Genomic DNA, 23349 nt, shown 5'->3' on the forward strand with positions numbered 1-23349 from the left:
TTTTGGTTTTTCGAGACAGGTTTTCTCTGTATAGCCCTGGCTGTCCTGGAACTCAGAAATCCACCTGCCTCTGCCTCCCAAGTGCTGGAATTAAAGGCATGCGCCACCATGCCCGGCCTTTATTTATTGCCAGCTTCCTTCAAGACTTAGGCCCCCTGGGAACAGAAACTAGATTTCATTTGCTGTTCTGTCCACCGCCCCTGGCACACAAAGTATTGAGGATGAATGTTGCAAGATACCTGATCACACTGTGAACCCTAACAATGTGTCATTTACTCAAGAGTGCTGTTTCAGCCGGGGGTGGTGGCACACACCTTTAATCCCAGCACTTGGGAGGCAGAGGCAGGTGGATTTCTGAGTTTGAGGCCAGCCTGGTCTACAAAATGAGTTCCAGGACAGCCAGGACTACACAGAGAAACCCTGTCTCAAAAAAACCAAGAGTGCTGTTTCTAGTTGTGATGTAGCTCAGCCCGTGAGCTGTTACATATCTTTATGTGAGGTGCATATCTTTAATCCCAAACAGCAGTAAAGTTTGTAGAAGGAAGCACCCATATTTGAAAGTGATGTCTAATTTGAGTGGCAGGCAATCTGATGAATCAGAAAGATTTGACAAAATAGGATATGCCTAACTCACAAGAGAGAAAAAGGAGAAGCTGCTTATGGTGACGTGCAGAGAAAAGGAGGCAGTTTTACTGGCACAGTTGTGCAGTGATAGGTAGAAGAGAGACAAGCTAGACAAAGGTGAAGGCAAAACGGGCCAAAGAATGAGTAGAAACCAGAAGATTAGAACAGATTGCTAGAGTAAGTTTGATGTCAAGTAGAGCAGTTTGGGAAAGGAGAGAAAAGCCAGATTGCGTCAGCCTGGAGATGAGTTTGAGCCAGAGTAGCTGAGTTGAACCATCCTGCCAGAGCTGAGAACTAGAAAAGGTGAGCTTATTCAGCAGTAAGTTTCGGAGGCTGAAAACATTCTAGGCCATGTTTAGATTGTACAAGAGGCTAGACGCTTCCAGGGCTAGCCCATGAATTAGCAGACAGAGGCAAAAGCCTGGAGACAACATTTGCTCTCAGAGAAGTAAAATGTATTTGCAGATAAGAACAGGACAAACTATCCCAGTACTTTTCTTTAAACCTTGGTTGCTTTTGATTTTCATCTAAATCATTCTAATGTAGACGCTAGTATTCCTGGGGGGGGGGGGGTGTTCTAGACAGGGTTTCTCTGTGTAGTCCTGGCTATCCTGGAACTCACTCTGTAGACCAGGCTAGCCTTGAACTCAGAAATTCATCTGCCTCTGCCTCCCAGGTGCTGGGATTAAAGGTGTATGCCACCACTACCCGGCGCCTCTAGTATTCCTTACGCCTTGTGAGTAACTTAAAATTAGATGGTTTGGTCTGGTCTGGTGGTACACACCTTTAATCAAAGTGAAGCAGATAAATCTCTGAGTTTGAGGTTAGTCTGGCCTGGGAAGGGCATTCTGGGCTAGCCAGGGTTGTGGAATGAGACCTTTGTGCGCATTTCCTGTGCTTTCCTATGTCCTCAATAAAGAGGGTACTGATGGCAGAGGATTGAGAAATAACCCAGGTGGGTTAATGGAAATGTAAATAAAGGAGGGCCTGTCATCGTCTCCATTGCTAGTGGGTGTGGAACTAGCTTCTGAACTTAACATCCTAAAATTTTCTTTGGGTTTGGGATTTGTTTTTCCTTTGGTGCTAGACTTTCAACTAGACCTTTTACATGTTGGGCAAACTCCACTGAGCTACGCCCCCATTCCTTGCCTCCACTACTTGATTTTTTTTTTTTCTTTTGATGAGCAAAGGAGCCTCTCTCTTATATGTTAATTTGAAATGAAGAAATTGTTCTGAATTTTCTCTTTGAGCCTGCTATGAAAAGTCGGGGGGAAATAAAGTGTTTCCTTCCTGTTAATTTAAACAATCTATAGCAGGTATGTGCATAAAAAATTCTAGTATGGCTACAATGATTTTAGTTGTTCAAAGACAAGCTAGAAAGGGTGGTGTTGATCTCAGATGATCTGTGTTTTATTTCTAAGTGTGCATATGCTATATGTGTGACCTCAATGTTTGTTGAGCCTTAGGTTTCTAATCTCTGTAGTTCTAATTAAACTAGCACACAATTATATGAGAGTACAGGGTTCTGTGTAAGCGGCTTCATTGGTTTTATTGACACTAATCACTATGGGGTGATTCAACATTTTAATGGATCCATTACTATTCAGGAAATCTTAAAATCTGATATAATTATGTTTTATTCCCACAGTACTGAACATTGGGAAGAAACTCTATGAGGGTAAAACAAAAGAAGTCTATGAATTGTTAGACAACCCAGGAAGAGTCCTCCTGCAGTCCAAGGACCAGATCACAGCAGGGAACGCCGCTAGAAAGAACCACTTGGAGGGCAAAGCCGCCATCTCCAATAAGATCACCAGCTGCATATTTCAGTTGTTACAGGAGGCTGGTGAGTGCTTCTCTTTGTCCTTCACAGTGTCCTTTTCCAGGGGAGAAGTTGTTTGGATCAAGAATATGTCATACATCTCATATGTTATTGCATGTAGAGCAGGTAACTGACTCTGGGAGATGGCTGTGTTTGACTTAACCTACAGGGAATATCTCACAGGCTAATTTGCCTATAATAAAATGAAAAGAGGAGCTTCTAAGGTTCACTCTAACATTTTCCTGGTTTGAAAGTAATGCTGTCCAGATTCTAAAGACCCTTAAGCTAAGGATATTCCAGTGATAAAGTATTTATGTAGCCTACATAAAACCTGAGGTTCAGTCTTCAATGTGGCCCACCATTTTAGTTACTTTGCTATTTAATTTGGGACTTGCAGTTCCAGGAGCCCATAACCATCGTGGCAGGAGCATGCAGCAGACAGGCAGGGCACTGGAGCGTTAGCTGAGAGCTCACACTGCACATAAGAGGCAAAGAAACCTAACTGGCTATAGAAGTTAGGGTTTTGCTGCTGTGAACAAACACTTCTATAAGGATGACATTTATTGGGGCTGGCTTACAGGTTCAGTCCATTATCATCAAGGCGGGAGCATCTCAGCATCCGGGCCGCCATGGCTGGAGGAGCTGAGTTCCACCTCTAGATCTGAAGGTAGTTAAGACTATGGTATTAAGGCCCACACCCACAGTGACACCTACTCCAACCAGGCTACACCTTCTAATAGTGCCACTCCCTGGACCAAGTATATACAACCTGTCACACCGGGAATAACATGTGCTTCTGAGGTATTAAAACCTGCCCCAGTAACCAACTTCCTCCAGTGAGGCCACACCTCCAAAGCTTCATACCAAGTGGGGACCAAGCATTCAAACTACTGCCTCCCACAGAGAAAACATTCAAGAAAAAGAAACTAAGTTTCCTACACTCTTTATCAGTCACTGATCACCAGTGTAACTTCCCTCTACAACAAGGCCATCTTTAGCCTTGGGGGATTTAAAAAGCCTTTCTGGTATTAGCTCCAAATAATAACCTGAATTCACTCCCTGGAATGCTGCACAGTTGTACTTTGTTCTGCCTATTTCGGACAGTACATAATTGTAAGTCCTGCTTCTGCTTGTAAATCCTGAGAAATAATTGAAGATAGCAGCTGTGCCCTCCTGTCTTATTCTAAGTGGACCTTGTGAAAAACTGAAGGAAGACTTCTTCCATTAAAGAAATAAAAGAGAACTAAAACTAGAGCTTCCCTATGGAATGTTGAAGTGAAGGGAGGGCAGTTAGGGTGCTTCTCCTTGTTGGATTATGAGACTGTTTTTTGTGTGTGCCATGGGACTAGAGTTACACACAGCTGCCAGTAAACCCCCCCCCCCCAGGTGCACATGCTGGGAACCACGCCCAGCTTCTCCGAAAAGATCTTAACTGCTTCCAGGCCTGGAGTAGGACAGGGTTAAACTGTTCTCCATCCAAGGTCACCACTTGAAACTTGTTCCAGTGGCAGGGAAGCAAGAGCTGGTGCTTGCTTCAGTGTTGGCTAGAGGAGCTGCAGTTCCAGGTACCACCCGAGGGAGGCTTTTCCAGGGATGATGTAAGCAGTTAAAGAAAAAGACTCTTCAGAATTTAGGACTGTTCTGATTGATAAGGTAGATCAGTCTATAAGAATTAATATGGTACTGAACTGTAGAACATGAGAATTCTGTAGTCAGGTTATCTTTAGGGGTAATTTAATGCCACTTGAATGACTAATGTGCCTTCTACCAATCTATATAAGTTGAGAGGGGGAACACTGAATCTGAATGAATAGCTGGAGTGTAAAACACTGATTCCAGTCTTTAGGTTTCATAGATGGTTTGCCATGTGATGTTAGAATGTAACTGTCTGGCGTTTTGATAAATAGGAAAAAATCTTACTTTGTTAACCTTATGATAATAATTGTGTGTGTCTGTATGGGTGTGTGCATTTGAGTGCAGGTGCTATAGAAGGCCAGAGGCATGGACCCCCTGGTGCTAAACTTAAAAGGGGTTGTGTACCTCCTGTCACTGGTGATAGAACCCAAAGTCTACTCCTTCCGGGTAGTAGTAAGCACTCTTAACCTGTGAGCCATCTCGAATCCCATGGTGGCATTTATTTTTGATAGATGTTTTGAGTTGGCTGAGGAGGTAAAGCACTTGCCACGCAAGACTAACTTTCTGAGTTCAGCCCCAGAAACTAGGTAAAAGGGAGGAGAACTAGTCTTTGACATGCATACATGCAAACACACAGCCACGCATGGTCCTTTGACACTCGTGGGTATAAATGTACAGCCACATACATACACATCATAAGAAATTGAAAGAAGGGCTGGTGAGATGGCTCAGTAGGTAAGAGCATCCGACTGCTCTTCCGAAGGTCCGGAGTTCAAATCCCAGCAACCACATGGTGACTCATAACCATCCATAACATGATCTGACGCCCTCTTCTGGAATGTCTGAAGACAGCTACAGTGTACTTACATATAATAAATAAATAAAATCTTTAAAAAAAAAAAAAGATAAGAAATTGAAAGAAAAAATGAAAGGATGAAAACTTTGGGTTTTTGAGTTTATCTACCTTCCTTAAAAGAAAAATTCATTCCCCTTTTATCATCAACTTATAGGTATAAAAACGGCTTTCACCAAGAAATGTGGGGAGACTGCTTTCATTGCACCCCAGTGTGAAATGATTCCCATTGAATGGGTGTGCCGAAGAATAGCAACTGGATCTTTCCTCAAAAGGAACCCTGGTGTACAGGAGGGGTTCAAGTTCTGTCCACCCAAAGTGGAGATGTTCTTCAAGGTAATTGCTTTCTGTGACTTAAGACTGCAAACTTGAAATGTTCAACATAGAAACACCTGAGACTATATGCGTCCTACTAGAAATTTATGTTGATAATGTAGAATTATGTAAGCAGTGATAAATCAGGTTTGGCGGGGGGAATCTGTTTTTTGACAAGATGGACTAACAGAAATAAGTTTCAGTGAACAGAAACCAAGCAGTTACCATATTAAAGAGATTGACTTGCACATTGCCTGGTGGTACATACCCACATTCCTGCCTACTACTTAAGTAATGAGGGCAGGGGCTGGAGGTGGCTCAGCAGTCTAGAGTACTGGCAGCTCTTCTGGAGGTCCCAAGTTTAATCCTAGATAGCACTCACTGGTGGCTCATACCTGTGTAATTCCAAGAATCTGACAGTCTCTTCAGGCCTATAGGTGCAGACATACCTGCAGGCCAAACACCCGTACTTACTTATAAATAAAATTTAAAGGAAAGAACGGGTGTGGAAGAAGTGCTATCAAGGCCAGCCTGAGCTATGGAATAAGGCTCTGTTCAGAAAGGTTAATTGGTTTGTTTGTTTTTTTACATTTGAAATGTAAATGTATATGAAAGGGAAGTGATTTTTTTAATCCCAGCACTTGGGAGGCAGAGGCAGGTGGATTTCTGAGTTCGAGGCCAGCCTGGTCTACTGAGTGAGTTCCAGGACAGCCAGGGCTGTACAGAGAAACCCTGTCTCAAAAAAAATAGGGAAGTGATTTTGAGTTTGCAGGAATTTATGATTATTTGTTGTTGTGTTTTGGTTTTGTTTGTTCATTTTTTTTGTTTTGCTTTTAGAGACAGGGTTTCTCTGTGTAGCCCTGGCTGTCCTGGAACTTGCTTTGTAGACCAGGTTGGCCTCAAACTCAGGTGTACCTGCCTCTGCTTCCCGAGTGCTGGGATCCTTGTAAATTTAATTATACACAATTTAAAAATACACTATTGACATTGTTTTCAAACTGTATGCATGTGACCTGGCACACGTGCATGTAGGCAAGACATTCACACACATAAGAAACAGCTTTGCAGGGAGAGGGCAGATTTGAATGAATTATTTTATTACCTAGAATAAGTGACTCATCTAATACCTTAAGAATAATTAAAAGCAAACAGTAGAGGCTGGAGAGATGGCTCGTCATCCTAGAGCACTTGCTCAAGGTTCAAGTAGCCCTAGCACTGCAGGACTATTCGCATCACAGCTGCTCTAGTAGTTCCAGCTGTGCACTACAGTCTTCTGGCCTCTAGGCACCAGGCATGCACGTGGGGTATAGATGAGATATGTGCGGGGAAAACACACATAGACCTAAAAAGACAAAAAAAAAGTAATGAATTTTTAGTTATCAAATTGGAATGGTACAGAGCAGTATGGAGTGGTAGTACAGCACTTGCTACTCTCCCAGAGAGCCAGAACTTGGTTTCCTCTCCACACGCATATAACAACATATACACACAGACACATAAAAATAAAAATTTTAAAGTAGACTTAATAGTTAATATCATAGGATATTCTGGGAGAAAATTAGATTTAAAATAGTAATCCTTAGGAATATGTGTTTAAAGGAAAGAACTTTTTTTTTTTCTTCTGGAAAGTTAAAAGTTGCCAGATTTCAATGAACTGTGCTGCTATGCTTTCTTCTTAGGACGATGCCAATAATGACCCACAGTGGTCTGAGGAGCAACTCATCGCTGCAAAATTTTGTTTTGCTGGCCTTGTTATAGGGCAGACTGAAGTGGACATCATGAGTCATGCCACACAAGCTATTTTTGAAATTCTGGAGAAATCCTGGCTGCCCCAGAACTGTACACTGGTTGATATGAAGGTATTAATAAAATAGGTGACATAAAAGTGAACATTGTAACTAAGAAATGTCTTTTTCAAATCATTTCCTTGGTAATGTGCTGCTTCTAGATTGAATTTGGCGTTGATGTAACCACCAAAGAGATTGTTCTTGCTGATGTCATTGATAATGATTCCTGGAGACTATGGCCATCGGGAGATCGGAGCCAGCAGAAGGACAAACAGGTATGTGGTATTCGAGCTTGCTCTTCCAGAGGTCCTGAGTTCAATTCCCAGCAACCACATGATGGCTCACAACCATCTGTAATGCCTTCTTCTGATGTGTCTGAAGGCAGCTACAGCATACATGCAAAAATAAAACTTTTTGGAAAAAACAAATAGTTTCTCCGCAGGAGATACAACCCAGTGGCAAGCACTTTATCACATACAAGGCCCTGGATTCATACTTCAGTAACAAAAAAGTAGAAATGGAACAAAAAACTCCTTTGGTGCTAAGAAAAACTTACAACCTATAAACAGTTTTTGTATTTATCATTCTCAGATTCTGAAACAGTAAAAGAACAGGTGGCCGTGTATATCTGATGTTGTATCCTCACAACATCAAGGCTGAGTGACAGATCTAGGACTCTGCACTAAGTCCTCAGGGCCACAAGGGACTTTAGTTCTAACAAAATCAAGGCAAAATCCTGTCTATATGTATACATGTTAATTCTTAAGTCAGTTACTTTGCTAATAAAGCATTTGACCTTAAACTTACTTTGCTTACTGAACTTTCCCATTGAAAAAGCATTTGAATGTCAAGGTGCATTTTCAGATACATCTCATTATATAAACGTGTCATAATCTTGACTTGAAGGGAACATGTTTTAAGACAGCAGGAGAAAGTAATTTTTTAAACTTTGTTTTATTTTCTAGTCTTACCGTGATCTCAAAGAAGTAACTCCGGAAGGACTCCAGATGGTAAAGAAAAACTTTGAGTGGGTTGCAGACCGAGTGGAGGTAATTCTTCTCTACAAACCTGTAATAACAATCTTTTTTTTTTTTAAGATTTATTAATTATAAATAAGTACACTGTAGTTGTCTTTAGATGCATCAGAAGAGGGCGTCAGATCTCATTATGAGATGGTTGTAAGCCACCATGTGGTTGCTGGTTTTGAACTCGGAACCTTTGGAAGAACAGTCAGTGCTCTTACCTGCTGAGCCATCTCACCAGCCCTTTTTTTAAAAAAAAAAAAAGATGTATTTTCTTTCATGACATCATTGGACTGAGCAATTAGCTCAGTAGTTGGTAAAGTGCTTCCTTGCCTTACAAAAACAAAGGCCTGGCTTGGATCTCTAGTTCCCATGTAAAACAAAGAAAATACCAGATGTACTGGTAGTCGTTTGTGATCCCAAGGTTGGGCCTTTGAAGGCAGGAGGATCCCTGATCCTCTCTTGTTAGTCAGCGAACTTAGCAAATTCCAAGCCACTGACAGTCCTTTTCTCACCAAAAAGAAGAGAAGGGAGGAAGCAAGATGGATGGATGGGTGGGACCGACTGGGGGTGGCTTAGAGTTTAAATCACTTACTATACAATTCTGATACCTTGGTACCATCCCCAGAACACGTATACTTAAAACTGAAAGGAAAAGGCCGAGTTTACAAAAGTTCTTTGACCTCCACATTTGAGCACATGTACATTCATGAAAATAAGTAGAAAAAGAATTTAAGGGAAAGGAAAGCTGGGTGTCAACTGAGAACCATCTGAGGGTGTCCCTTCCACACATTTGTACACATACAGCAAAAATGAAAAATGTTTCAAACCATGTGTGGTGGAGCTTACCGATAATGTTAGCTATTTTGGAGGCCAAGCCATGAAGGGTTTCAAGTTCCAGGCCAGAGTGGAACCTGGTTAAGTGAAACTGGCTGAAATAAAGAAAAGAATAAAGGGAGAGAGGCCTTTTACATCCTGTTTTCAATGACTTTGAACAAAAGGGTCGCCTTGCTTGAGGAATGGCCATAGCAGACTACTTACGGGTGGACCAGAAATCTGCCCCCAAGTTAAGCATGCTGTTCCCAGATGCTAGTGTGGAAACCTGGGACCTGTTTCTAACCTCTGTGCTTCACCTAAATTTCTATGATATTACTACTTTGAACCCATGAGAGTTGAACATGATTCATATGAATAATAATCACTTCATAGACAAATATTTCCAACTTAGCTATATTTACTGTTCAAAAAGCCAGATAACAAGTTGATAACCTAATTTGATTGACAATGCCTTAAAGATGCAACAGAAAGTGAAGAAACCTGGCATGGTATACTTTGTTACTGTTCTCTGAATATTAAGAGGCTTAGAGATCGAGCTGGGGGTGGATGTGTTCTTGGTTTTTTTGTTTGTTTTGTTTTGTTTTGTTTTGAGACAGGGCCTCACTATGTAGACCAGGTTGGTCTGTTTAGAAAGAAAATACCAGCTGTGCATGACGGCACAGACTTTTAATCCTACCACGTGGAAGGTAGATAAGGCATATCTCTGAGGTTGAAGCCAGCCTGCTCTACATAATGTGACCTGTCTAAAAAAACAAAACAGAAACAGGTGCTGAGGTATAGCTCAGTTTATAAGTCCCTGCCTAGCATGCAAGAAGCCCTGGGTTTGATTGCCCATGACTGTGACCCCCAATCTCAGGAGCATCAGAAGTTGAAAGTCATCCTCAGTTACCTGTGAGTGCCCGTCAGGTCAGTCTGGGCTGTTGGAGACCTTTTTCAAAAAGGGAAAGAGAAGCTAAGGAAAAGGGAAAGCCAATTGTCTGGTACTGAGGCAAGAGTGTCAGGAACTGAAGGTCATCATCAGCTAAAGCATCCAGGCTCAACACCTTGACACACACACACAAAAGTAAAAGATAACTTGTCACCCATCTTTCATAGTCATGTTTTTCATTTCCAGTTGCTTCTCAAGTCAGACAGTCAGTGCAGGGTCGTGGTGCTGATGGGCTCCACCTCTGACCTTGGTCACTGTGAAAAAATTAAGAAGGCTTGTGGAAATTTTGGTATTCCGTGTGAACTTAGAGTAACATCCGCGCATAAAGGACCAGATGAAACTTTGAGGATTAAAGCAGAATATGAAGGTAAACTTCAAATGACTAGAGAATTTCGGGTATTTCTGATTTGGGTAAAAGATACACATTTTTGAACAATAATGCTTAAGTGAGCTTTCCCCGTATTTCCATGTGTCATGCTATACATTTCTTACACTTACCTTCAGAAGGGGCGCTGTACAAGTCTATGACAGGACAAGGGGAAAACTTAAATGCAGGGATAGAGGAGCTGGAAAGCGGCCTCAGCGGGATGCCACACCAGGTATCGCACACCTGCCTGGAGCTTTGTGTTCAAGGGATCTGACATCTTGCGGCCTCATGGTCACCTGCATACATAAACTCATGCAGGCACACGTGTAATTTGTTAAAATAATCTTTTTAAACATGGCTTGGTGATATAACATCTGTAGCTCTCTGCACGCGTGTGCATAGACACAAAGCGTGAAGGCAAAGCATCCATGCATGTAAAACCTTCTTAGACCTGTGAGGAGAGGTGGTCTCCTTGTCTAATGAACAGCAACACCTTAGCATTGTTTCTCGTTTGCTCCGACGGAGAAGGAGGCCCTCACTCAGCTGCAGGAGCTGAAGCAGCAGAGCCTCTCTGGTCAGATTTCTTGGAAGCATATAAGAAAGCTATAGTTTCAGTAGAGAACACATTAAATGATAGGATATCATTGATCTAAACTACTGGAATTTGTTCCCAAAAAAGTAGTCGATCAGTGGTGGCGCACGCCTTTACTCCGAGCACTTGGTAGGCAGAGGCAGGCGGATCTACAGAGTGAATTCCAGGATAGCCAGGGTTACACAGAGAAACCCTGTCTCGAAAAACAAACAAAAAAAATTAATAAATTAAAATATATATATAATATTAGGCAGACAGAAGATATAGTGTAGCTCAGTTTGTAAGAAACCCAGGATTCTACCCACAACTACATAAAACCAGAAGTTGGTATCGGAGTTTGGGAATGTAAAACAGGAGGACTATTATAAATTCAAAGTGAGCCTGGGCTACAGAGTAAGGCTCTATATATCAAGGTTCTTAAAGAATTTGAAGTGTGTGTACACGTTTGGTGTTGGGTTTGGTACTGCAGTTTATTGAGCCTGTAATCTGAAGCATTTTAAGCACTTGAACTGCGGGTACTGTACTACGCATATCCCAGCTCCTAGACACTGTAATTAGGAAGTATCCACAAGATCTCTAATTACTATTAAATGAGTCTACCGGCACCACTTAAGGACAATTCACCATGGGGGTAGCTGTTTAAATTGGCAAAATTCTTCATTTTTGCTGAATCTAAGCAGTAATAGCAGACGGGAGCCACGATCCAGCCATTTCCTCACTGTCTTCATGACATTTCTTATACAACAGATTTCAAAAATTGTCAGGCCTGCTCTGCCTAGATTATTTTGTTTTTATTGTATGCGTGTGCAGATGCATGTAAGAGTTGATTCTCTCCTACCGCCTGAGTTCCAGAGGTCACACATGTCATCAGGCTTGACAGCAAATACCCCTTATCCACTGTGGTCTCACCTGCCCTGCACTGTTTTGTACCTGGCTATTACTATTGCTATTGTTATTGTTAAGAAAGCCAAAGGACCTGACCATCTTAAACTTTCCCTAGGGGATGGCGTACCTACTGTATTTGTCGCTGTGGCGGGCAGAAGCAATGGTCTAGGCCCAGTGCTGTCTGGCAATACTGCATATCCAGTTATCAGCTGTCCCCCGATCACACCAGACTGGGGCGCTCAGGATGTGTGGTCATCTCTTCGACTGCCCAGTGGTAAGACCTAGTACTTTGTATGTCCAAAATTTCAAAATACAAACTCAGTGTCTTTATACAGCCTCATCTATTAATATTTGACTACATATTTTAACTACAGCCTACTATTTTAAATCAGATTTTATATTTTTGAATTATTTCATATTTAGATGTTTAAATATGCATCTCTAAGAAGTAGGATTTGGGTTTATTATCATCTTTTTTAGTTTTTAAGCTGCCAACTCATGTTTCTGTCTTTTTCTTTTCTGAACCAATAGGTCTCGGCTGTTCAACTGTACTTTCTCCAGAAGGATCAGCTCAGTTTGCTGCTCAGATATTTGGGTTAAACAATCATTTGGTGTGGGCCAAACTTCGAGCGAGCATATTGAACACGTGGATATCCTTAAAGCAGGCTGATAAGAAAATCAGGCAATGCAATTTGTAAAACAGCAATTTAATTTTTAGGAGAAAAGTTACATATTCCTAGTTTGGATTTAAAGAAAAACATCAAGCAAAATGACTTCACGTTAGAGAAAATACTAATGAACAAATGGTCCTCACTGTTAATGATTTGGCACATTGTCAGTGGATATTATCAATATTTTCTAGCTCTACATAGTGATATGTCCCTGTAACCTTAGCACTCCAGAGGCTAAGGTGGCAGGGTCTCTAAGTTCAGGGCCACCCTGAACTGTGTATTGAGACTACTTGCCGGGAAGGAAACTTTATGGTTAGTAAAATTGGCATCACACTATTAAATTTATTCTCACCCTGTGTATGGTTATTGTTGGGTAAATATGTAATTATGGAACTGGAGCAATGTGTCTGCTGTAGGAACCACTATGAAGAACCAGTGTGGCTCTCTTGCANACAACCTGAGTTTGGCTCCCAGCATCTGTGTAGACTGCCTCACAATAAATAACCTTTAAATCACNGGATCTGACCCATGGCTTCCTTATGCACCTGCTCTCAAATACTATTACCTTCCCCCACCCAACACACAAAATTTTAAAAAGTAAACTTTTTAAAAAGAGTATTGTTTCTAAATGGTAATAGCATTTTTTTTGTTGTTGTTAATCAGTAGATAATGCTTGATCTGAATTGATACATTGAAAATTAAAATACTTGTGTATAACAGTATACTTTCACTGTGTGGTCTGTAAATTCTAAGTCATTATCTAAGTAAATGCTACATGAATAACCCTGATTTGTTTGGGGGTATTTGCTTGCTTTGTTTTCAAAGAAGTTGAGATTAGAGGTAGAAGACAGAGAGGGGTGCTTGCAAGGTCTCTTTCCTGAAGTCTTTGGGCAGTAGGACAGTTGTACGTGGAATAAAGCCATTCCAGGGAAGGATGGAGTCAGTGCTGCTTAGCCAGGATTGGTAGGTGCCTCTCTGGTAGGACATTTGCCACACCTGCAGTCACCATTTTCAGAAATTGAGTCTAGTTTATAATCATAATTAAGGAGTGGGTGTGTGTGATGGACTGATTGGTTTGCTAGTGTATATCTGAACAGTGCCAGATTCACTTCTGTAGGAGCCGATGTTATGGGGGATCCAATTCTGTGTTTCATAAAGCTTAGCTATAGATCCTACAGTGTTTCCCCTTCCTTTGCTATACTCGTCACATGCCGACTTTAGGGATCCAGTTGGGTCTCTGTACCTCTCTTCTCTACTTGCTTCTGCACCTTAAGGACTCTCAACAGTGTTGAACATTTACTAAACCTAGCTTGAGACTGCCACCTTTCAGTGACATGTTTGCTACAGATATGCAAAGAGGAGGGGTAGAATTGTTGATTATAGCGTTTTTTATTTATTTATGTATATGACTACACTGTCTCAGACACACTGTCTCAGAAGAGGCCATTGGCTTCTGTTACAGATGGTTGTGAGCCCCCATGTGGTTGCTGGGAATTGAACTCAGGACCTCTGGAAGAGCAGTCAATACTTTTAACCGCTGAGCCATTTCTCCAGCCCCCAATTATAGAGTTCTTTATGTGAATGAATACAACATTATTTCATTGTACATTTTTGTTGTTTTTGTTAAACAGAGACCTATTGAAGTTTATCTGAATAAATAATTTAGTATTTGGTAATAGAGCAGTACAGTGGCCTATGGGTTAGTAAACTGATCTGAGCATCCATGAGTTTGCATGTAAACTTACATGCTCATCTTTATGAGAAAGGAATTTAGGTTTGCTCGAGAGTGGTTATGACCCTCAAGTGTTAAGCTGCTACAGATAAAGTGGTGACAAACCCTTACCAGTCTGTTTCCTACCTTTCAGAAGCTCTTACCATTTATTTACTTGGGTCTGTTAGATGTGACTAGCTAATCATTCCTTCTGCTCGACATTAAGATAATTCAGACTTACTAGTCTTTTCTCACCCTGTAGCAGAACATCCTCCTTTGCCCCAGCAAAACACCTTCCAACACAAATGACTTTCCAAAGAACCCTTAAGTTTCCACTTTAGCTGGGCGTGGTGGCACACTCCTTTAGTCCCAGCACTTGGGAGGCAGAGGCAGGTGGATTTCTGAGTTTGAGGCCAGCCTGGTCTACAAAGTGAGTTCCAGGACAGTCAGGGCTATACAGAGAAACCCTGTCTCGAAACCTTCCCCACCCCACCCCCCCAAAAATAGTTTACACTTCATCCTACCTTTTAAAAAAAAATCCATAAACAAAACTTACCACTTGATTTTACGGGTTCTTTAGGTACTTTGAAGGTCCGTTAAAAGTCACTGGTGTGAGAGCAAGGTCTGGTGACAAAACTGTGATCTCAGCTACTCAAGAGGTTGACAAGAGCAAGGCCAGTGTGGGGCATGTGAGAAAAAAGAGAGCACTTCACAAGCATGCACAAGGCCATTGTAAGAGGAATCACTGTTTTCTCCAAGGAAAAAAATGAAGGGTTTTTCCCCCCCCCCTACAAAAGTTAAAATGGGGGCTGGCGAGATGGCTCAACAGGTAAGAGGACTGCTCTTCCAAAGGTCCTGAGTTCAAATCCCAGCAACCACATGGTGGCTCACAACCACCTGTAATGAGATCTGACGCCCTCTTCTGGTGCATCTGAAGACAGCGACAGTGTACTCAGATATAATAAGTCTTTTTTTAAAAAGTTTAAATGTTACTTGGGCTTCATCTCTCCATGAATCCGCATAGCCATGGTGGCTCTAACAGTTATCTTTCTGCTGGATTATAAGCTTCGTGTGCCTTGTGCTGTATTAATCACTGCACATTACTGTGCTAAGACACCTGGCAATAGCCATTGACGCATGGGTTTGTCTTAAAGGGGAAAGGCATGCTGATAGAGACCCTGCCATGCTCCCGTGGGCAGACAGCAGAAAAGTAAATGAATGCTGGTGTTCGCCTCGCTTCCTGCTTCTCACTGCCCAATGCCCTATAGCCCCTGAGATGCTACCACTCACATCCAAGATGAGTCACAGCCAACTGCGTTTCCATGGTGACTTTAAACCTGTCAATTTAACAGTGAACATAAACTATCACTCTGCTATGCCTAGATATCTACTGGAAATTAGAGAATTATAGTTTCTTAATGCTAATTAGTAACATTAAGGGGACTTAAATTTTACCATCTGGTCAGGCTTACTGTTCCTCGAATAGCATAGCTGTGTTGATATTTCTGCCCTTATGTGGCTGACTGAACCTAACTATGACACATCAAAATGTTTAATCATGGATAGACTGGTTAATAGAATCATTTACTAACTGGTCATCAGTTCCACCATTTGTTTTTAAGTAAGCATGTGTGGGTACTGAATAAAATCTGTTGAAGGACAAACCAGAACAAAAATATGTGAATTTGATTTCTATGTGAGCTTGGAAATACATCTCTTGCCCTTAGCTATCATGTATGACCCGGAACTATTACCACTATATGAGGGTGGGGGGAGGTATAGCTAGCATATGACAGAGTATGGGATTTCTTGGCTTCTCTGTCAGGCTAATCAATCCTGCGTGCGTGTGCGCGCATGTGTGTGTGTGTGTGTGTGTGTGTGTGTGTTCTCTTCCCCTGGAGACCTTCCACAAATACAACATATAACATGTGGGGTCAGATCATTTCAAAACATTAGTTCTTTGTAGTGTTTGGGGATTTTGGTGGGTTTGGGTTTGTGGTTGTGTGTGTGTGTGTGTGTGTGTGTGTGTGTGTGTGTGTGTGTGTGCTTGTTGATTTTTGTGTTTTGTGGGATTCTTCCAACCAACAAGTATTTGAATCTACGGCCTTGTGAGTGCTAGTTAAATGGCTACGGCTGAATTAGAGCTTCAGCCCGTTAAATGATCCTAATATGGGATAATGACAGTACTTTGACAGACGTTCTAATCTTTTTATTATTATTTTGTTTACATTTCAAATATCCCCTTCTCGAGCCGCCCCAGTCCATGCGCCTCCCCTCTGCCTCTAAGAGGGGTTCTCCCCCACCTACTCACCAATCAGAATATCTAAGATTAAAAACCCAAGTAACGGCAGATACTGGTGAGGACATGGAGAAAGAACACTCGTCCATAGCTGGTGGGGATGCAAGCTGGTACAACCAGTTTGGAAATCAATCTGGCTGTTGTTCCTCAGGAACTTGGAAATAGTTCTACCTGAAGACCCAGTTATACCATCCCTAGGTCCCGGCCTGCGGGACAAACTATTTTGTGGGGTTGAGGGGGCCCGAGCCTAAAGTGAGAAATGGGTGGGAAAGAAGAGGGAAGCCTTGCAAAGGTGTCAAGGCTTCATTTATTGCAGGCTTGAACATTTGGTTATAAACACTGTGAGGGGGAATGGGTAGGGGTTGAGAAATGATCACAAGAAACAGAGCAAAGGACAAATGGGATGCTGACTGCAGACTTGAAACTTCTTGTGATTTTCTCAGAGTCCTGGTGTCACTGCTCTGGAACGCTGGGCAGCTAATCTCAGAGTCCTGGATCCTCCCAAGTGTCAGCTTAGGACAGTAGCCTTGGGAGGAGGGAGATAGAGCAGTCTTGGCAGGGAGGGTGTCGAGCAGCCCAGGGAAGGAGGGGGCAACTCGGCTCTCAACAAAGGACTATATGACTCTCAGGTGTAGGCTGTAAAAGGCCTGGTTTTTCTCAGCCTGGTCTCCAACACCTAGGCATATACTTAGGCATATACCCCAAAAGATGCTCCACCATATCACGAGGACACATGCTCCACTATGTTCATAGATACCCAGAAGCTAGAAACAACCCAGATGTCCCTCAATGGAAGAATAGATACAGAAAATGTATCCATTTACACAATGGAGTACTACTCAGCTATTAAAAATGAGAACTTCACAAATTTTGCAGGCAAATGTATGGAACTAGAAAATATCCCGAGTGAGGTAGGTACATTCAGACCCAAGGGGACATACCTGTATGTACTCACTGATGAGTGGATATTAGCCCCAAAGCTCAGAATACCCACAGTACAACTCACACACCATATGAAGCTTAACAAGAAGGATGCTTCAATCCCACTTAGAAGGGGGAACAAAATAATCACGGGAGGCAGGGGGAGGGAGGGACCTGAATGGCAGAGGGAAGGGGGAGGGTGTACACCAGGTATTTGAAGAGACAGGAGAGAAGTCCAGAGGGCCAGGAGAGTGAATAGTAATATGTAGCACTTGGGGGTGCAGGGGAACCACTAGAAAGTCCCAGATGCTAGGGATGGGAAAGGCTCCCAGGACGCAATGGGATGACATTAGCCAAAATGCCCAACAGGGGGGAGATAGAACCTGAAGAGACCACCTCCAGTAGACAGACATGGCCCCCAGTTGAGGTTTGTCACCCACCCATCTCAAAAAACTTAACCCAGAAAGGAAACAGAGACAAAAACGGAGAAGACTGAAGGAAAGGCCATCCAGAGACTGCCCCACCTTGTGATCCATCCTATCTGCAGACACCAAACCCTGATATTATTGCAGATGCCAAGATGTGCTTGCAGACGGGAGCCTGGTATGGCTGTTGTCTGAGAGGCTCTGCCAGCGCCTAAGATGCAGAAGCTCAGACTTTCTGATCTTTAAAGAAAAAAACAAAGAAAAAAGAACCTCCAGTCTCAATTGTCATCCTGTTTCTCATAGAACTTACCACCACTTAGTATATTGTTTATTGTCTATCTCATCTAACTAGGAAATACATAATCCAAGCACACTGGACATCTTCTTTATCTCAGCAACTGTAAACTCCTAGCACAGGCATGTACATAGAACTGAGGTACTCACTGAACGAATAAAAGTGCAAATTTGTGGGGATACAGAACTGAATGGGATTTACTAGACTACTGCGTGTTCAGCAGCTGGGACATACGCTATCGTTGGGGCCTTGGGTGTTCTGTCAAGGCTCCTTTGGCACTGTGTAAAGGTGATGGAACATCTAGCCCAGCGGCTCTCAACCTTCCTAATGCCATGACCTTTTAATACAGTTCTTCATGTTGCGGTGACCCCACTGCCACCACCATAGAATTATTTTGTTGCTACTTCATAAATAATTCTGCTATTGCTGTCAATAGTAATTTAAAAATCTAATTTGTAACCCCCCTCGAGGGGGATCACGACTTGCAGGCTGAGAGCCACTGCTGTAGGAGATGGTGCCTAGTGTGAGTGTACTTTTTAAAAAACTGACATTGGGCTGGTGAGATGGCTCAGTGAGTAAGAGCACCGACTGCTCTTCTGAAGGTCCAGAGTTCAAATCCCACAACCACGTGGTGGCTCACAACCATCCGTAACGAGATCTGATGCCCTCTTCTGGAGTGTCTGAAGACAGTTACAGTGTACTTACATGTAATAAATAAATAAATCTTAAAAAAAAAAACAAAAACTGACATTTTGTCTGGGGCTTCTCCAGCTTCTTCCTTCCCAGTAACCATTAAGTGAGCAGCTTGGAGTCACTACGACATGGTTTCCATCACGATGGTGCGCCTCACTGAGGTTCCAAAGGCAACCTCCTGGGGCTGACATCTATGAAATCATGACCCAAAAGAAAGTCTTTTAAGTTCAGTATGATGTGTCATTATACTGACCACACATATGACAATCAGCTAGAGTTCCAGCACTTGACTCCGGCAAGAACCATGAAGTAGATACTTGGTTTAAAAGCCGAGAAACAACATTAAGAGAACTTGAGGTTGCGTCTAAGGGAAGTGAAGGAAGGTTTGGTTTAGTTTTCCAGGGAGTAAGCAAAGTAAATAAGGTCTCTGGCCTTAGGACTATAGGTCGCTCAGAGAGAGGGGACTCAAAGGCTCAGTGCTCAGGAATAGAGAGCCCTGTAGAGGGTGTAATCTTGTAGAGGGTGTCGCTGAATGCTAAGACCACTTGCTTAGTATGCACGGGTCTTCTCCACAAGGAAGTCGAGCCTTGGAACCAGAATGTGTACTGGCTAGGCTGCACGAACGGGTTTCCTTAAAGTACATTAAGGAAGGTCTCCAGGACGTAGTTTATTGTACGACATCTACCTAAGTCGTATGTATACTCAGTTCAGACCCTGGACCTTCTCATCTTCCAGCCCACACTGCTCCTGAAACCACATCTCAAAGGGAGGCTGAACAGAACCGTTCACTGTAGTTTCGTCAGTCCCAGACCTGTCTTCACGTCTCCCAGATTCAGTCCCAGGTTCTAAGTCTGAAAAAAGAAAAACCGATTTCTGACGCTAGCTCTGGGACCGACCAGCTCGTGACTCCCGGCCGCCTAGCAACCGCCAACTTCCTCCTCCGTCCGGGCCAACTTGGGAGATTCTCTTCCGGGGCAGAGGTCGCCCTGCTCCTCCCACCCACCCCGACCCCCACCTCCTCCAAGATGGCGAGCGGCGGCGGCGGCGGCGGCGGGGTGTCAGTCCCTGCGCTGTGGAGTGAGGTGAACCGTTATGGGCAGAACAGCGACTTCACGCGTGCCCTCAAGACTGTCAACAAGAGTAAGTGTCCCGGCGGCCGAGGCTGTCGGGAGGAGGACGTCGCCTGGGTCGAGCGCGCGACCCCTCGGCGCAGCGCGGAGGGGGGGGGATCGCTGCGTCCTCAGGCTCGGCCCCAAGCCCGGGGGCGGGTCGCTGCCCCACGGTCACCGGCGGCCCGTGCTCGGTCGCTTAGGGCCACGTGGACTTCCCTCTGTCCCCGCGAGACCGGGCGCGAGGGGGAGGGGGGCGGACTTAAAGAGACCATGGCGTCCGGAACCGCTTCCAAATCGTTCTCGGTGTCTTCTCCGCGGCGGGATTTTGCAAAGATTGTCACGTTGACTTTTCTTCGTTTATCTTGAGCGAAGTGATCGGGACAGTGTGTCATGGAGGAAACTTGTTGACCGGGGCTGGGGCCGGGGCCGGGGCCGGGGAAGGAAACCTGGCTTGACACGTAGCATCCGCGCTGTTGCAGACAAGGTGGAAGCGGCGTTGCAGATTGGAAAGGGAAGAGGTGTGAATGTCAAGTCGTTAGTCACGTCCACGCACAAAGTCTTCCCCGTAGTGTTCAGCCAGTGAGTGAGTGAGAGTGTCCCAACATTTAAAATAACATAAGGAAACTGACCTGCATTTTTAGTCCCCATAAGTTATAGTTTCTAATTTTACTTGCCTTCAGGATGAGACTCCATAAGTTGTTTTTCATCACTATATGCCTGTAATATGGCCGTGCTGTATTCTGTACAGTAGATACACCTGTGTATGTCAGGTTTGGTGATGTAACTACGAAACCGTTCAGCTGTACAAAGCCCCAGTTACATAAAGGCTATCACAGTAACATACACTTTAAACCTTCGGGTTCCGGAGTTCCTATAAAAGTAGTGACAGTGGCCACCGTGCATTAAGAATTGATGATTGCCAAACTTACTTGAATTAACTTTAGCCCTTCAGTGGGCCTACAACCAATATTTAGTATCTGTATAACTACTCTGTAGCAATTCTTTGGTCAGCCAGGACTGTCGCTTCAGCCATGTCTATTAATTTCTAGAAATTCCTTCGACGACTCCTAAAGTGAGAATTGGATTCCTGTGGTTGACTAGGAGCGAGGGGAACCATGATCCTAGCCATTTTGACACTGACACGCAGTTAGCATAGAGCCATGGCTGCCTGCGTTCTTTGTGTTTCCCTTTGATCTCTTTATGGGAAAGGGAAACTTGGAATATTTCTTTGGAACATTCCAAAGATAAGTCATGTCTACATTGTACTTTTTGTTGTCTTTGCAGTACTGAAGGTTAGACTGAGGGCCTCACATAGGCAAGCTGGATTCCTATCTGTATTTAGTAAAAGTGTGCAAGAGGAATGGATTTAGAAATGACTTTCCTAAACCCGGTTCTCTAGTATTGCAGATCAACAAGGATGATGTCACTGCCCTGCATTGTAAAGTCGTCTGCCTTATCCAGAATGGAAGTTTCAAAGAAGCCTTGAATGTCATCAATACGCACACCAAAGTGTTAGCCAAGTAAGTGACTGTTAATTGCTGTTGTTATTGCTAGTTGCTGTCACTGGAAATAGTTTGGTCATCACTGACTCCTCCCCCATTGCTCCCTTATGCGCTTTACCTTTGACCTGCTTCTCTTTCCTTTATCATTAATTTTTCTGAAGTTGGAAGACAAAGTAGTGATCGTGGTTCCTTTCTGCTGGACTGTTGGGAGAATTTCAGAATTTTATTTTATGTGTTTTTTTGCTTGTTTTCTGTTTTCTTGGGTTTTTATTGTCTTGCATTTGTATGTTTGTTTGATCTAATCCTTGCTGGCCTGGAACTCACTATGTAGCCAAAGCTGGTTTTAAACCCTGCGGTCCTGCTTCAGCCTCCTGAATGATGGGATGTGCCACAATTCCCAGAGTTGTCTTTCTTTTGAACTGCTAAGGGAGTAAAACATAAAAGAATGCAGAATGTAAATGTGAAAAGAATTACATATACAATTTATGCTTGTAATCCAGCATGCAAGAGACAGGCAGAATTTCTAGTTTGAAGCCATCTTGGACTATTTACTAAGACTCTGTTTCCAAAGGTGGGGTGGGGGAGCTAGTAATGGTTCATGGAGGGAGACTCTAGGGAGAAAACAATCATGTATCTATCAACTAGACATGTATAAGCTAACAGCACATAAACATCTACATCAACAGAGGTCTTTAAGGTGAACTTGACCTAACCTCTGGTCCACTGCCATCCACTAATTGTTCAGGCCAAGACCTTTGAGTTGTTCATTTTCAATTATTGGTGGCTTTTTTTTTTTTAAATCTCTTTAATCATTTCATAGAACATGAACTTCCTGAATTGCTACTTTTTTACATTTGCTTTGATAAGTTTTTTCTGGGTAGGGATTATGGTCAAAACTTCAAAATGAATTTTAAATATCACTTTAATGTAGGTTAGTTTTAAATCTGGAGGTTTAAATAACTGCTCAATTGAATCTTTTCCTGTCACTTATAGATACCATATTTTATTTCTAAGTTTTTTTTAAATCATTTTCTTCATGAACAAGTTAACAAGTATTGTATATTTTATTAAGTAGATTTAAGAACCTTTCTCCTATGGAGACAGTGTCTCATGTCTCCCATCCTAACCTGAAGCTCCTCAGTAGCTGAGTAAGAGATTAGCTCTCTGACTTTTACCTGTACTCCCCAAGTGCTGAGATAGCAGATATGTACTGCCATCCAGCTGTAGGGTGCTGGGTATAGAACCCAGGGCTGCGATGTACTGGACAAGCTGAGTTACATCCCCAGTCTCAAGATGTGGCCCGTTTAAGTATTCGGATTATCCCTGTAGCTAAGGAAATCTTGTACTGAGCTCTTCCATGATTGCTTTCTTTAATGTTTGCTTCAAAATGCCAGTGGTGTTGTCAGAAGTCATGAAAACAAAGAGCAGATGAGGACATGGATGTAGCATGCTGTGCCACTTCAAGGCATGTGATTGGGAGGCAAGTCACAAAGATGGTTGTGACAGTTCAATAGGTTAAACTAAACCATGTCATGTATGTAACATGACATATTTTAGTTTCTTTAAACATACACACACACACACAAATATAAGAATGTGCTTTTGTTTTAATCCCTGGTGTAGAGATATGGGGCTGCTGAAGGCTGACCACAGCAGCTCTGTTTGTAGGGTGCTGTGCCTGAGGCATGGACTTTGCCAGCCTCAGATAATTTCTGAGATTGTATGATGTTTGGAATTTGGGGAACTTTTCAGAAGGTATATAAATGCTAGGGCCCTGTCTGGGGGTAGTGGGTGGGTAGTTGTTGGCCTTTCAGGGAGGGTTGTGGTTTGTTAGTAGTTATGTTCAAAGAAGAAACCAAAAGAAAAAATTAGATTCCAACCCCTCCCCCCCAATTCTTCTTTCTCACCTAACTAGTAATGGGGAGTGAGACAGATGGGGAGGGTAACGGTTAGGAAGAAGAACCCACAGAGCAGCAAGGACCAGCTAGACGCAAGGAAGAAACCACATTCAGGGATCTCTCTCTCTCTCTCTCTCTCTCTCTCTCTCTCTCTC

General features: G+C 43.0%; 2 protein-coding genes across 3 annotated transcripts in view; both read left to right on the forward strand.

Annotated features, from left to right (window-relative positions):
* LOC110330578 (multifunctional protein ADE2) overlaps positions 1-13115 on the forward strand; it is a 29486-nt gene extending 16371 nt beyond the window's left edge. For both annotated transcript variants that reach the window (XM_029545184.1, XM_021210794.2), the window contains 8 exons: positions 2273-2470; positions 5092-5270; positions 6929-7108; positions 7198-7311; positions 8002-8085; positions 10010-10190; positions 11783-11941; positions 12199-13115. In XM_029545184.1, coding sequence (XP_029401044.1) covers positions 2273-2470; positions 5092-5270; positions 6929-7108; positions 7198-7311; positions 8002-8085; positions 10010-10190; positions 11783-11941; positions 12199-12365 — 1262 coding nt within the window. In that variant the 3' untranslated portion in view covers positions 12366-13115. The remainder of the gene's footprint in view (positions 1-2272; positions 2471-5091; positions 5271-6928; positions 7109-7197; positions 7312-8001; positions 8086-10009; positions 10191-11782; positions 11942-12198) is intronic.
* Positions 13116-19686: 6571 nt separating this feature from the next.
* The window catches only part of Srp72 (signal recognition particle 72), a 27626-nt gene continuing 23963 nt past the window's right edge, over positions 19687-23349 (forward strand). Inside the window, exons 1-2 of the mRNA XM_021211315.2 lie at positions 19687-19822; positions 21194-21314. Coding sequence (XP_021066974.1) covers positions 19708-19822; positions 21194-21314 — 236 coding nt within the window. The 5' untranslated portion in view covers positions 19687-19707. The remainder of the gene's footprint in view (positions 19823-21193; positions 21315-23349) is intronic.

Source organism: Mus pahari, chromosome 13, assembly GCF_900095145.1.
Source record: "Mus pahari chromosome 13, PAHARI_EIJ_v1.1, whole genome shotgun sequence".
Classification (NCBI taxonomy): domain Eukaryota; kingdom Metazoa; phylum Chordata; class Mammalia; order Rodentia; family Muridae; genus Mus; species Mus pahari.